The sequence below is a fragment of the Pleurodeles waltl genome, chromosome 9 (genome assembly GCF_031143425.1).
Source record: "Pleurodeles waltl isolate 20211129_DDA chromosome 9, aPleWal1.hap1.20221129, whole genome shotgun sequence".
NCBI classification, from domain to species: domain Eukaryota; kingdom Metazoa; phylum Chordata; class Amphibia; order Caudata; family Salamandridae; genus Pleurodeles; species Pleurodeles waltl.
Window position 1 is genome coordinate 1,126,985,369 of NC_090448.1, and position 13,512 is coordinate 1,126,998,880.

At 46.4% G+C, this 13,512-nt stretch overlaps 1 protein-coding gene across 1 annotated transcript in view; it reads left to right on the top strand.

Annotated features, from left to right (window-relative positions):
- The window catches only part of ATP6V1D (ATPase H+ transporting V1 subunit D), a 128,425-nt gene that overhangs the window by 102,859 nt on the left and 12,054 nt on the right, over nucleotides 1–13,512 (top strand). Inside the window, exons 7-8 of the mRNA XM_069208879.1 lie at nucleotides 881–947; nucleotides 9,263–9,341. Coding sequence (XP_069064980.1) covers nucleotides 881–947; nucleotides 9,263–9,341 — 146 coding nt within the window. The remainder of the gene's footprint in view (nucleotides 1–880; nucleotides 948–9,262; nucleotides 9,342–13,512) is intronic.

A 13,512-nucleotide genomic window follows, 5' to 3' on the forward strand; every position in this document is an offset into this window, starting at 1 on the left:
AAACACTCATTTTGTTTCTTAATAATTTCGATTGTGATAGTTATTTTGTTTTATGGGGAAAATGATTCGCTACATAGAGAATAACACAGTGGCAATAATAGGTGTGGGATCAGTGACGTTTGGTACAAATTTGTGCCGACTGGCAGCACTGTGAGGTTTGTGTGTTGTACTACACGGCACATTATTTTAAAGGGCGTTACCCAATGAAAGTGCCTGAAAGCGTCGGAAAGGAGCCTGACACTCTTCCCAAGAGCCCCACATAACACTGAAGAGTCACACTTTCCTAGACAGCAAATCACCACGTTCACACCGGTGTAGCAGATTGACTAACGTAGTTTGAATACTTAAACAACTCTTTAGCTTGCAAAAACATTGACTTACACAATGTAAGTACTTATTCATTAAGACCCTCTACCTCTCTCCTTCAAATACCTTTCCCTAAAGGTCCCTTTTTTTGCACGGTTAACCCGAAATTCAGGGGAGAAACTGAAACATTTACAAAGCCCACCTGGAGCACGGAAACCAGAGGCAACGTTACTTGTTGTCTTGACTCCTTTTGTTTTAAAAACCCTGGTTAACAGGTGCTGACACGTGCTCATCCCCAGGCGCAAGCAAGCGCGGCGGATATTTAAAATATTAGTCTGTTTTTTTCAGATGCATACAGTGTTTGCTTGGCCACTCCGCGCCCCCCAGTGGTACTTCCGGACACATCTGCTCCAGCGCAGGTGGGAATCTTGGTTTCATGCTATCCCAGAAGAGTAGCATGAAAATACACACTGATCAGGCTTAAGTGCACTCCTAACTTGTTGATTAGGTTCTTTCAGGGTTCCTAAACATGGTCTATTTTTATGGATTATATTCTTGTCCTTTTCTTCTGCAGACCTCCTTTGTGACTTTGGATGAAGCCATCAAGATAACAAACAGGCGTGTGAATGCTATTGAACATGGTAAGTGGAAAGAGTGGTTGCCCTGCCTATGGTGTAAGAGCTGATGAATAGTTTGGTCTTTCACACAGCTGGATTCCACCTGTTCGGTCAGAGCGCTAGAAGTGTCTCTTCTGACACATTTCTCTGGTGGACAATTAACCAGAGCCTCCTATGGATAAAAAACAGACCTGCCAAAAATAGTCGCTAATGTCTTTTATTCAGTAAGGCAACTTTGCTTTTTTACATTTTCCCTTGTACATGTCTGTTTTCTTTGTTTATTGATTCATCTCAAACAGCTAACGTCATAAAAATATACACAATACAAATATTTAAAAAATGTTCTAAAGATGTCAGTGAATTTAGGAAGCCCACACAATTTGTCACACCTAACTAATACCATTAAAATGTTTGGCTAGTGAAGACCCCAAAACCTGATATACTGTTGGCATGTTGTGACAGTGGGTAGTAGTGGAGATACAGTCTATTGCCGCGCCTACTCTAGAGCAATAATATCAAATATTGCCACAATTTCCAGTTCCCTGCTTTTTAACATTTGCCCTGCTGTGGTCTTCTTTAGGAGCCATTTTCCAGCTCATTGCTCATTACCTCTTTCATGCTGCAAGCACAACCCCAGTCTCATTTACTTTGGAAACCACAGGTGTATTTATATAGTACCTTGATATGGCTGAGAACTCTTGAACCCAATTAGCATGCAGTGACATGTTTAGCTTCTTAAGAAGAAGTTGGATTAAGGTGCCTAATTTCTTCTTTCTGATCATCAATGCCAACATTGCAAAATTACATTTTACAGCACCATTGAGCACTTCTTTTACACTTCTGGTTAGGTACCAGCAGACTAAATTAAGTTAATGTTATGAAGCTTCGGGCAAACAGTGACTATTGGGTCACTTCCCACCCTGTACTCTTGTAACATGCAAGGTGCATTTGAATAAAGCTGGAAATAGTGACTAATAACTTATCTTTCTTCTTGTGAATAATATTGAGATATGGCTCCTGTAGAATGAGCTTTTAGAGTTGGCCTTTTCGGTTTAGGGAGGGCCAGTTTCCCCCGGAGTAGACAGGCCAGGAGTCCCGCCACTCGGGCAGGCCCCTCATCCAGCTCAACCATCGAGGAGTCCAGCCCATTGAGCCATCGCACCGGCCACTGGAGCTGGGCTGCCAAATGGTACAGCTCGAAGTCAGGTACTCCAAGCCCTCCCCTCTCCAGGCAGCAGGCGGACCGTTGACAGGGCCACCCACTGGAGCCCCGAGTCCCACACCAACTCTTGTAAGAGTCTATCCAAAGTGCGAAACCAGGACACTGGGATAAGCAGTGGTAGATTGGCAAAGTAGTAAAGAAGTCTGGGGAGCATCACTATTTTGGATAGGGCAATCCGTGCAATAATGGGGAGTTTTAACGATCGCCAAAAGGCTACTGCAGTCTTCAATGCCCGATGTACTCCACCCAGGTCGCCCTCGCGAAGGTCCTTCAAGTCGTGGTAAATTTGGAATCCGAGATACCTAAAGGTGCGGGGGCCCATTGAACATCTTCTGGGCAGGAGAGCGTTCGTGACATCCCTTCTGTCATCGGGAAGACTCACGTCTTTCGTCTACTGAGTCACAGGCCTAAGAGGTTGTCAAAGTCCTCGAGCATCCAAAGAACCTGAGGGAGCACTGCGTTCCCATCTCGTAGGAAAATGAGGAGGTCGTCGGCGTATAGGGAAATAATGTGCAGGGTTCCCCTGCTACGGCCCGAAAGCTCTCTGCTAGCGGCTCTATAGCGAACAGTAGGGGTAAGAGGGGGCAGCCCTGTCTGGTTCCCCTGCAGATTTCCGTAGCTACTTGAGATTGTCTGTCCTGTCATCACTCTTGCCGTGGGGTGGATGTAGAGCAGGTTAACCCATCATGCCCATTGCGGCCCTAGCCCCACCCGCATCATCACTGCTTCTAGATAATCCCATCGCACTGTGTCGAAGGCCTTTTCTAGGTCCACCGACACTATTGTAGCCACAATCTCTGGGGGTTGCCGGCCCTCATTAAGGAGGGAGTAGAGTCACCATAGGTTATGTGATGTACTGCGTGTAGGTATAAACCCATTCTGGTGCTTATGGATGGGCTTTGATGGCAGTTCCCACCTCCTGAGTGCTCATCTGCGCCCCTAACCCTGTGCCATTTTGCTCTGCAATTGTTGCCAGTTGCAGACCCTCCAGATACGTTTTAAGGGAGTCCAGGTCTGCCCCCCCCCCCCCCCCCCCCTCAGTGTGCTATCCAATATGTGTAATAGGCTTTAAACTCCTCATTAATGTCTGTCGGGGAATGGAGTGAAGTCCTGTCTCTGGACTTCAAGCGGGTGATTGGTGTGCCCCTGCTCTCTGGGTTGATCAGCCAGGCCAATAGTCTCCCTGCCCAGTTATGCCTTGTAGTCATGGCATCGAAGGCGCTCTACTGCCTTGGTGTGGGCTTCTCATGTTTCTGCATGCTGTCGAGTGCCCCCCGAGTCTGTTCCCCAACATTGATTCCCAACTGCGCAACTCTGTCTTAAGGTGGGTTAGTCCAGTTTCTAATTGTTTCTTAATCCCCACTGTTTGTCCAAAGCAGTGTCCCCTGATGACCACTTTCAAGGCTTCCCATTCCATCCTCCTAGACGAGGCATTCCCTATGTTCAAGGAGAGATATTCTGTCATTTTAGATGCTAATGCAGTTCGGAAGACCTCGTCCTCTATGGCCTTGGGGTACAGTCACCATGCCTGTATCAACGGATGCCTCCCCAGTGTCTGCAGTGTCATCAGCAGGAGGCTATGGTCAGAGACTGTTCTTCCCAGATATTCGGTATATAGGACTTCACCCGTGAGGTTTGCGGAGCAGAACATGTGATCTATCCTCGTGTGTACTTGGTGGAGGGAAGAGTAATTTGAGAATTTCTTACTGTGGGGATGTTGGGTCTACCATGCATCCTCCATGCCCCGTTGATCTATCCATTGTGCCAGGCCCTTTGCCACTCTGTGTTGCGGCTCCCAGTCTGTATCAATGATACTATTAAAATCTCCCCCCAGTAAATAGGGCCGTCAAAGAATCTCGCCAAACAGACAGAAAGAGCCTGCCAAAAGATATTCTGGTCTTGGTGTGGGGCGTACAGGCTCCCAAGACTATCAGTCTGCCACAGAGGCGTCTCTCCACCAATAAATAACGCCCCTCTTTGTCAACGTCTACTGCGATAGCGTATGCATGAGATGCACTGATATGGGTGCAGGTGGGGGTGCCCTTCGAAGCTGAGTAAGCAGCGGCAAATAGTTGCCAGCGCCTGCAAAGGTTATCAGCCTCTGTCTTAGTGAGGTGAGATTCTTGTAGGAGTGCAATGTGGACCCCTCTCCTCTTCATGTAAGTCAGTATATTATGCCGTTTTGATGTAGTCCCCATCCCCCGTATGTTCCAGGACTTTAGTTTGATTGCAGTACCATTATTCAACATATCTTTGCAATGTCCATTGACCTACTTTCCTGCCCCTCCCCCCCTGCACACCCCTCAACGCAACTCACAACATCAAGTACATATCTGGGCTTCAGCAACAGTATGCAAATCCCAACTCCTCGACCCAAGAGCAGTCCAGCAACAGCCAACTGCCCAAACCTGCAATATCAAACTTTGACATTCTCTCATCTTCACCCTTCTGGAGCAGTCAAGGGTGGGTGAGGGGGGGGGGCTTGACCGGCACAGCTTAGTTTCAAGCCGCCACTTTTGCCGGGAGCCTTTAGCAGGGCAAGGATGAACCCTCTATCTAATGTCAAATAATGTCTTGTCCTGTTTGGGGTGTCACATGGGGGAGCTCCTCCATCACACTGGCAACAGATTTCAGGTCGGAGGTGTTCTCAGTCTCGTGTACATTAGTAGAGTAGCTTCTGTCCTTATCTGAGGCGTGCAACTCCGTCAGCAATGCTGCAGCCTGGATCGCTGTACGTTTCTCCTGAGTTGCTTGTAGTTGCGTTGGTCGCACCGTGCGGTCTATAACAGTTTGATCCTTTAAACGGTGTCTCTTCCTGTGGTGACCAGCTGCCCTGGGTTCATTTCCTGCACCCTCAATGTTCCCACCTTTATTAGTCTCATGCTAGGCCCATGCTTCTTCCGCAGTTTGGCAAAAGTGCGTTTTGCCCTCCCACATTACCTTCAGCTTGGAGGGGAGGAGCAGCGTCTATCGGATCCCTTCGTCGCGTCTTCTTCACAGTCAGCTAGGAAGCCCACTTTGCCTGCAACGCTGCTGTGTAATCAGGGAACATGTTGACTCTGCTGTTCTCTACAGCAAAAGGGCCCACCTCTCGTGCTCTCTGCAGCAGTATGTCTCGTTCCCTATAGTGTAGTAACTTAGCCACTACTGGCCTGGGGGTCCGGCCCGACGCAGGGGGTCTATGCGGCCCCCTATGCACTCTTCCAGTGCAAAGAATGATGTAAACTGCTGCTCGCCTAGGAGAGATTTCATCCAGGGCTTCAAGAAGCCCACCATGTCTGCGCCTTCGGCCCCCTCCGGGAGCCCTATGATGCGTACCTTATTGCGTTAACTGCGGTCCTCCGGCCGGTACTCTAACCTCTGCACACTATCGGCGAGGTAGGCCATCTGTGTCTCGTGTGACCGCTGCTGAGTTTCAAGGCTTATCAAATCTTTCTCAGTGGTTTTAACCTTGTCAGAGAGCTTCCAGTGGTCAGCTCGTAGATGGCTTAGCTCAACCAACACCTTTCTGATTTCTTGCCTAAGGTTTTTTTTTAGATCCCTCAATTTCCTCCAGGATCTTTTGTAAGATGGCCTGCATTGGGGAGGGGGGGTGTTATTGGATGTGGGGTCAGCACCCCGCGCCCTGTTCGCTGTCAGGGCTGAGTGTTCTGTGTGCCTGGGGGTTAAGGTGTTGTTTCCCCATTGGGGACTCTGTGTTGGTTCCCGTGTTCACCTGGCAGGCTGTGCATCACAACGCGTCTGGGGAAGGGACTCCTTGCCGCCACCACCATTAGCTCCAGCCACCCCCAAGTCAGCGGGGTGCCCTGGGGACTCAGTGGCCCCAACTTCCATCTCCTCCACAGGTGCCCCTTGCCGGCGGGCCGCTGACACTCCCCACCGGTTGGAACTGCGCCCAGCTGGTCTTCACCAGGCAGGCCCCTCCTTCTCATGACCCAGCACGTCCTTGGGGGTCACCTCGTTTACCTCTCGGCATAGTTTCTGCAGTCCCCTGCCACATCCGCTTTTTCCCCCGAGGGGTCTAGGGGCCCCCCAGGTTCTTACACTTGCCTTGCAGCTTGGGGGCTGGTACTTGTTAGCCCCCTCTGCATGCCAGCTTCCTTGTGAGCCCAGTCTCCTCTGCTCCGGTGCCCAACAAGGGGGTACGGGGTGGGGCAGGTCCATGCTGAACCAGCCTCTCCGTGTCCCCTCGATCGTGTCGTCATGGGCCACAGCAGAGCGTCAGTGCACCGCTATGCCTATCAATCAGACCTTGTCTCTCCGCCCGGCTGGAGGGAGGGGGCTCCAGCACTGGCAGCGCACCCCCCAATGCCTTCCCGGAGAGGTGTCTCGCCACCGGTCTCCAAGGGCCGTTCAGCGCCAATGCTTTCACTGCCTCAGTTCACTTCGGGTTCGTGGGTGCAGGGGCACCGCCTGCGACCCGACCAGTTCTCTCCTCCTCACCTGGGTGCGAGGGGGGCTGTCTGAGCCCTGCCGCTCGTTCATCCGTGGCCTCTGAGTTTCTCGATGAGGGGGGCAGGCGCACTGGGGCCACGCCTGTCGCCTCCCTCTCTGCCTCTTTTACAGTGCCTTCTGGTATCTGGCCTCTCACCTCTGCGGCGGCTGCCGGTAGGAAGGCCCAAGTGCCCAGGCCTCGTCTCGCCTCTTTCTGTGGCCACCATCTTACGCTCCTGTTGGCACTGACGGCCTCCCCTGCCTTCTCTGTGCTAGTTGACGGCGACGGAGGACCGCTGCCCGCACCCTCCGGTCGGTGCTCGGTTTGTGCACCCAGGGGCCTCGTCACCCGCCTCGTCTCCTGGCCTGCAGCACCATTGGTTTCAGGAAAGTTGCAGGCCGGTCCGGAGCACTTCGGTTATGCTGCTGCCATCTTCAGCGGTTGGCTTCACCCCCTGGCTGACTTCCTGTTATTGCTCCAGAACCACAAAAGCTGAAGAAGCTGCTTTGGCTAGTTGGTAACCACAATCTCTTGATTGCCACTGACTGCTGAATTGCGACCTGGGAGACAAAAATATAACGCCTAAAAGTTGCACCTGAGTCTGCTGGACGCAGGAGAGTCGTCGTCGGAGTGCAAAATGGACACTAAATTCAAAGGGTCTAAAGGGAACTGCTGGTTTTGCTGTTACCAGAGACCAGTAAACCAGTGGCAGCTGGTTTTTGGCTGGCGTTCACCAGGGCTTCAAGGGTCATTGACCTCTATGGCCAAAGTCACCCACCCTGTTCATGGACCGCAGAAGACCCATGGCGACCGGATCAGAATCCTTCAGCATCTTCAGTATTCTGTATCACTTGCATTAAAACCACTCCATTCATGTCTGTGTTGATTTGCCCAAAGAGCCTGGAACTGGACTGGAGACTGCTTTGTCTGGAAGGTAACTGTCCTGCCAATCCTTAATGGCTACTATGACCTGCTCCCTGCTGGAGATGGTTGCCCAAAGAGGGCTGAAGTAACACAACTTTACTAATTTTTTTCAAGAGTTCTCAAAGTAACTTCTAACCATGGTTGCTACCAGTGCTTGCATGTATTTTGTGTGAAAAGCTGTGATTTATGATCTGCTGATTAACTTAAATCCCTGAAACCCTCCAGTGGATTTTGTTTGTTGTGGTGTCTAAAAATTCTTAAAATTACTACATATTCTTAGAAATTAGAATCAGATTTCCTTTGTGTCGTGCTTCACACAGCAACCCAGGGTTGAGCCATGGTTTTACAAATGAGCCTGACTGGACCCATGACGAGTTGGTGAGTTTATTACATGGTGAAGTCGCACAAACACCATATGATAGACCACATTTCCTCACAGTTCTGTTATGTCTTGCGGTGGCCACTTCACAGATGCAGAGCTACAACACTGGAATCACACACAGCCTGCTGTTAGTGTCTAATGGTAAAAGTTAAAACCATCTACTAAAAAAGTGTCCAACATTGGTCCCTGAAGACGGCTGCCATGCCAGATGCTTAAGCTAGCCACGTTAGAAACATTTACATAGGCAGATGGTAGTCTGAAAATCTGTTGTGAATCTGACCCCCCGCCCCCTTAGACCAATGTCGAACAGCCGTGTACTTGAACATTTTGCATGATGTCCAGTGAATGTGGAGCCCCATTTTGTCAATTTCCTAAATACTTTTTTCATGTTTCCACTCAAACTTAGTTTCTTTGTCCTCATGCTAACATGTATTTGTGCTTAATTCAGCCCTTGACCGTTTCATATAAAAGTGTTTCCACTCAAAGTCCCTCACTAAAATTTCATTTAAATGAAAATGAAAACTGTAAGTGGAGTTGGGACCTACTTTGTCTTTCCTAGTACCCTTTAGAATATATTGATTATTGGGGAAATTCTAACGTAAGGAATCAGTTAAGCCCTATCCACACCTTGATGCACCATGAACAGGTTGACCAGCTCCTACTGAGTACTTGTTTGTATCAACCCGATAGATATTCCCTGTTTTACCCCTTTCTCTTATCTCTTTTCTCTTAATCCACGGCCATATTTTCCTAGTAAGAGTCCTGATGTCATCCATCATCACACTCAAGGTCGTCTAGCATTAAGTGAATATTACTGTCTGGAAGAGCATCTGCCAGTCTGTTAAATACTCAGGGTTGCACTGATCAAGGTGTGCAGCTCAGCTCTTAGCAACACTGTTGTGAAGCAGTTATAATACTCTCCAGCAAAGCCTGCATGTTTACCATGGAGTGTTTCCATTGTTGCATGTATTCCTTGCATCCTGGGGAGTAGGCTATTAGTATTGAAAAATAAGTTGATAGTAAAGCTTTTGGAAAAGCCATTAGCCAGGCATTAATATTAATAATCTGTTTTTACATACTTAAAAACCATTTGTAGAACGCAGGCCTAGCAGCAAGGACAGTGGAGCACTTCACATAGAACAGGCACCATACATCTTGAAAGCAACCATGTAGAGCATTAGAAAAGGGGCAGGTAAGAAACAGAGGTGACCCTAGAGGCACATTCAGTTTATTCACAGTGTGGTGCAGTAAAGTATAATTTCAGGTAGACATAAGGTATTGTATGTCTCAGCTACATGTGGTGCAATTGATTTGATATCTCCATCATCCTCTTGTTTTCCATCTTGACTTCTTGCCCTTTTGCTTGTCTTCTGTAGTGATCATTCCCAGGATTGAGCGGACTCTGTCTTACATCATCACTGAACTGGATGAAAGAGAGCGAGAGGAGTTTTACAGGTGAGTTTTGGCCTCCTCAAGAAAACTTTTATTATTCTGTTTAGATAGTGGTGTTTGAATATTTTGGTTAGTTACACTCTCCAATACCAGAGCAGCAGAAATATTGAGTACTGATTCCACATGGAACAACTAATGGGCACAAAATAAATGAGCAGGAGGAGCAGACTGTGGAAAATTGATTATCTATTGTAATGTTTTTAATGGTTAGACGAGTATTGCAAAATTACCTGTCCTGGAGAAGGCGCTAGAGAAGGGCGGTTTTTGGAACGCTGAAATTAGTCCGCTGATTGACAGTTGGCTTGCTTACAAGGTAGCATTTTGTTTTGACAGTACATAGATTGTTAAGCCTGTCATGCAGTATGGGTTAATAAATGGGGATCTTGCCCTTTTAGGTATACAGCATTCCGCAAATAAAAGATTGTGTTCATAGTTAAGAATAAACACAGTAGTTTCCTACAGTAGATAAGGGAATCCCCACATTGGTAGAAGTGCATTACAGAGTTTGGCCAATACTCACTTTGCCACCAAAATGGTGTTGAGGACTTAGGTAAAATGACAAGAGTTGCATGTTTGTATTCTGCACGAGTCAGTGACTTTCTCTATAAATAAAACATTATAGAGTAGAACTTTTTGGGAGAGCCTGGAAGCTTCTTGAATGTACCTATACAAGTGGATTTATTGAACGATGCTTTTAATACCAGCTGTTGAAAGTTCCTCAGCTTTTTTCACGAGGAAGCTAAATAGTAGGAAGCAAACCAATACCAAGAAGGTAACTAGAGGGGTATAGGAAAAGTGTAGAAAGTCCCTGTGCCGCCTACAGTCATCATGTTGACCAAGATGGGAAAGGTCTACAGGAGATGTACATTGTTCTATTGATTTCCTAGTTAGATCTTTTGCCCTTAAGAGTCAAGAGACAAACACAAGAATTAAAAGCACATGGTGGCCCTGCCCCCATTTAGGTCCTTTTATAATCCACCCTGTGTTGAGCTCTGATCTGTCACCTATTTTTTTCATTACAGTCTGATCCCATAGATTACATTAAGACATTGTTTTTTAACTGTGTGTATGAAATGCAGCTCTTGATTTCAGCAGAGGGAAAAAGCTTGTAGAACTGTTATTACCTCCTTTCTAATGATGATTGGCAACTGGATGGGGCAGAATTACTTGCCAATAAATGCAGTTAAGCTAATGGCCCTTCTATCTTCTCCTTCATGTGGGTTACTAACATGCAGCCCTTTGTTATTGGTTGGTATCCCATTCCAACCACTTTGGCCCTTTGCATCTCTGCAATGGTAAAGATCCCTTTTCCATCCGACGATCCCGATGAGAACCCTTTGTCTTCTAGCACTGGATTCAAGCGGTCTCTGAAATTGTACTGTTTAAGGCTAATTATTCCTTGTGTTGCAATTCAAGAGACCGTTGTTTTCAAAGTTTCCTCCATGGCGTTTAGAGCAATTCACACACAAAAGTTTAAACCCTAATGACTAATTTCCTAGCTCTATGTTTAACACATCTTCCTTTTCAAAGTTCTCAGATCCAGGAAGATGGCCATGCTGTTTTGGTCCTGATTTAAGCGCAAAAGTCACAATTTTAGGCTGTCTCTATAAAATGCTGCTTGCAGGCGTACTTGTGTGGAAGCAACTTGTTAAGAATAATTGCTTAGTAGTTCATGTATGTTTGTTGGATGCCAGAGCCCATTGGATGATTGTTTCGCTTTGTAAATAAGCCTACATACCATAGCAAACTGTTTATATTGGAAGGTATACTGCAGCATGGCATAGGGTGATGGGTGACTTAATATGTTAAATGTTATGTGCCAAAATATTATACCTGTATTAGCATTAATACTTTGAATGTTTGGTCTGATAATGTTCTTTTCTGAGCGGACTGTACATGAGGGGAATATATATGCTTAGACATTGAAACAGGAGGTATTTTATTAGCTGGTACCAAACTACCCTTGATTTGTTACACAGATTTCTGTCAGACAACTATAAGGCATCTTTTCTTAAGTGAACAACGTCCAGTGGATCTAAAATTTAGACAAACCTTTTTCCCCCAGCAGGCTTTTTTTCACCCTTCCTCAATCTTCTGCTTTTCAAGCAGATCACAACGATTTACCTGCATTACGTCCTGTATGCTTAACAATTCTTTATGTACAAGTACTCTTTCAACATCCTGCTTAGTCTCAAACAAACTTTCTGCCCTCGTTAACTTGTAAGGCGCCTCTCCAGTTGGCATATTAGAAGTTGTGTGGTAAGCCCAGACTAACATACGATCTAGTCTTTCACTTAATGGCAACTGAATACCCTTCTTCGGCACAAGATTCTACCTCTGCACTAATCCATTGCTTTTAGAATATTACATAGAACACTTAGTGTGATCCACCTATGTCCGATATGTCAAAAATAGCATCATTTCCAATTTCACTGGAAGCCATTATCGTTTTTTATTTCTGTGGTTATCCTTTGATTAAAAAATTTGTTACAAGCACAGTTACCCTGTATTTTGCCCTGGTGCTGACCTGCAGAAAAGGTTGGGCCTGCCATGGAGCGAAGCAGAGTGGAGATGGAAAGAGAGATGGCTTCAGAGCTTTACGGAAAGCTAGGAATTTGTGTTGTGAGCCGAGGAACATGGGGAGGAAGTTTCAATATTTGGATACCAGATAAGGGAAAGCTCGACCACCACATCTAGAACAATGGATTTTAGGAATCATCAAAATGTTCAATTGGGATTGATATTCTGTCTTGAAGGTATTGAGAGTTTACCCTTCAAAGTGTGGTGACCGAGACAACGTGCTTTAAACAAGACACACTTGCTATAGGCAACCAATGCAGTTTGGCCAGTACCTGAAAAATAGAAGAGTGGAGGGCAGATTAAAAATAAGATAGGCTGCAACAACATGGGCTATTTGCAGGAGAGAAATATAGTAGCATGTTAGTCAAAGAAGGAGTTGCCGAAGTCCAAACTGGGTAGAATACATGCCTCTGTCACTGTTTTACTCAGGTTGATAGGAATGAATGGTAGGAGGCGGATGAAGGAAAAGCAAGTGGCAGAGATGTGACCGATATAGGAAAAGAAGAAGTGTTTGTTGTTAATGGACACTGAAATTCCAAACATTGCAGGATGGTGAGTGGATTAAATCACGTTTAGATAGCTGCCGACTGGATGACAATATGGAGAGGGGCACAGCTGGCTAGCAATACTTTAGTTTTGTCTGAATTGATTTGTAGCCGGTCTTCTGCATCTAGTCGGTAACTAGGCAAAGACAAAGCTTAACATTTTCACCAGAGAGTCAAGAACTATGCCAAATTAAGCAGAATCTGTCATTGGTGTATGAGATGAATTGTAGGCCAAAGACTTTAGACAAGTTGGGTGGTTGGGAGCGCGTAGATATTAAAAATGTTGGCCTTGATAATGAGCCCCGGGGTAAAATGCAGGTTAGAGGTTAAACATTAGAGTGGAAGGGATTTAGGAGAATGATCATTTCTCACAGATCGCACTCTGGCCAATCAGATGAAGATGCTGGATGAGCCGAGGATGAGACTCAGTATTAAATGCGACAGACAGATCTAGAAGGATCAGGGCAGCACTGGCACTTAGATCCAAGATTGTATGACAATCCTCCACCACTGAAAGAAGAGCTATTTTTATATTTTGTTCTCGACAGAAATCTCATTGAGAGGAATCCAGTACAGAATGAGTTTCAAGGGCTCCAAAAGATGAGCATTCATGTGTTTTTCTATACTCCTGGAAGGAGAGTATTGGTACAGACGTTGGGAGGAACAGAGTGGTCAGCAGTAAGTTTTTATTTTCAAAACTGGGACTACAAGAGCAGATTTCCAGAAAGGAATGGACAGTGGCAGATGTAACTCAAGGGTTAGTGATCGGTGAGTGTAGGGATAACCGTAGTGGCTTTACCCAAATGGATTGAGAGATAGCAAGGATTAATAAGTGGTCAAATGTAACTCTGGGTAGGATGGTGGGCAAGATGTCTATAGTGAGCAAGGAGCATAGCAGAAAGAGAGGGACATAAATTCAAGGTTGAGGGTAAGGAGACCGTGGTGGTGATGGTGGCGTTGAGGGAAACAGAAAGGAAGGTTGTAGGGGCAGCAGTGTTAAAGTGATTGAAGTTAGATACATTTTCTGAGATTTATTTTCCAGAAAAGAG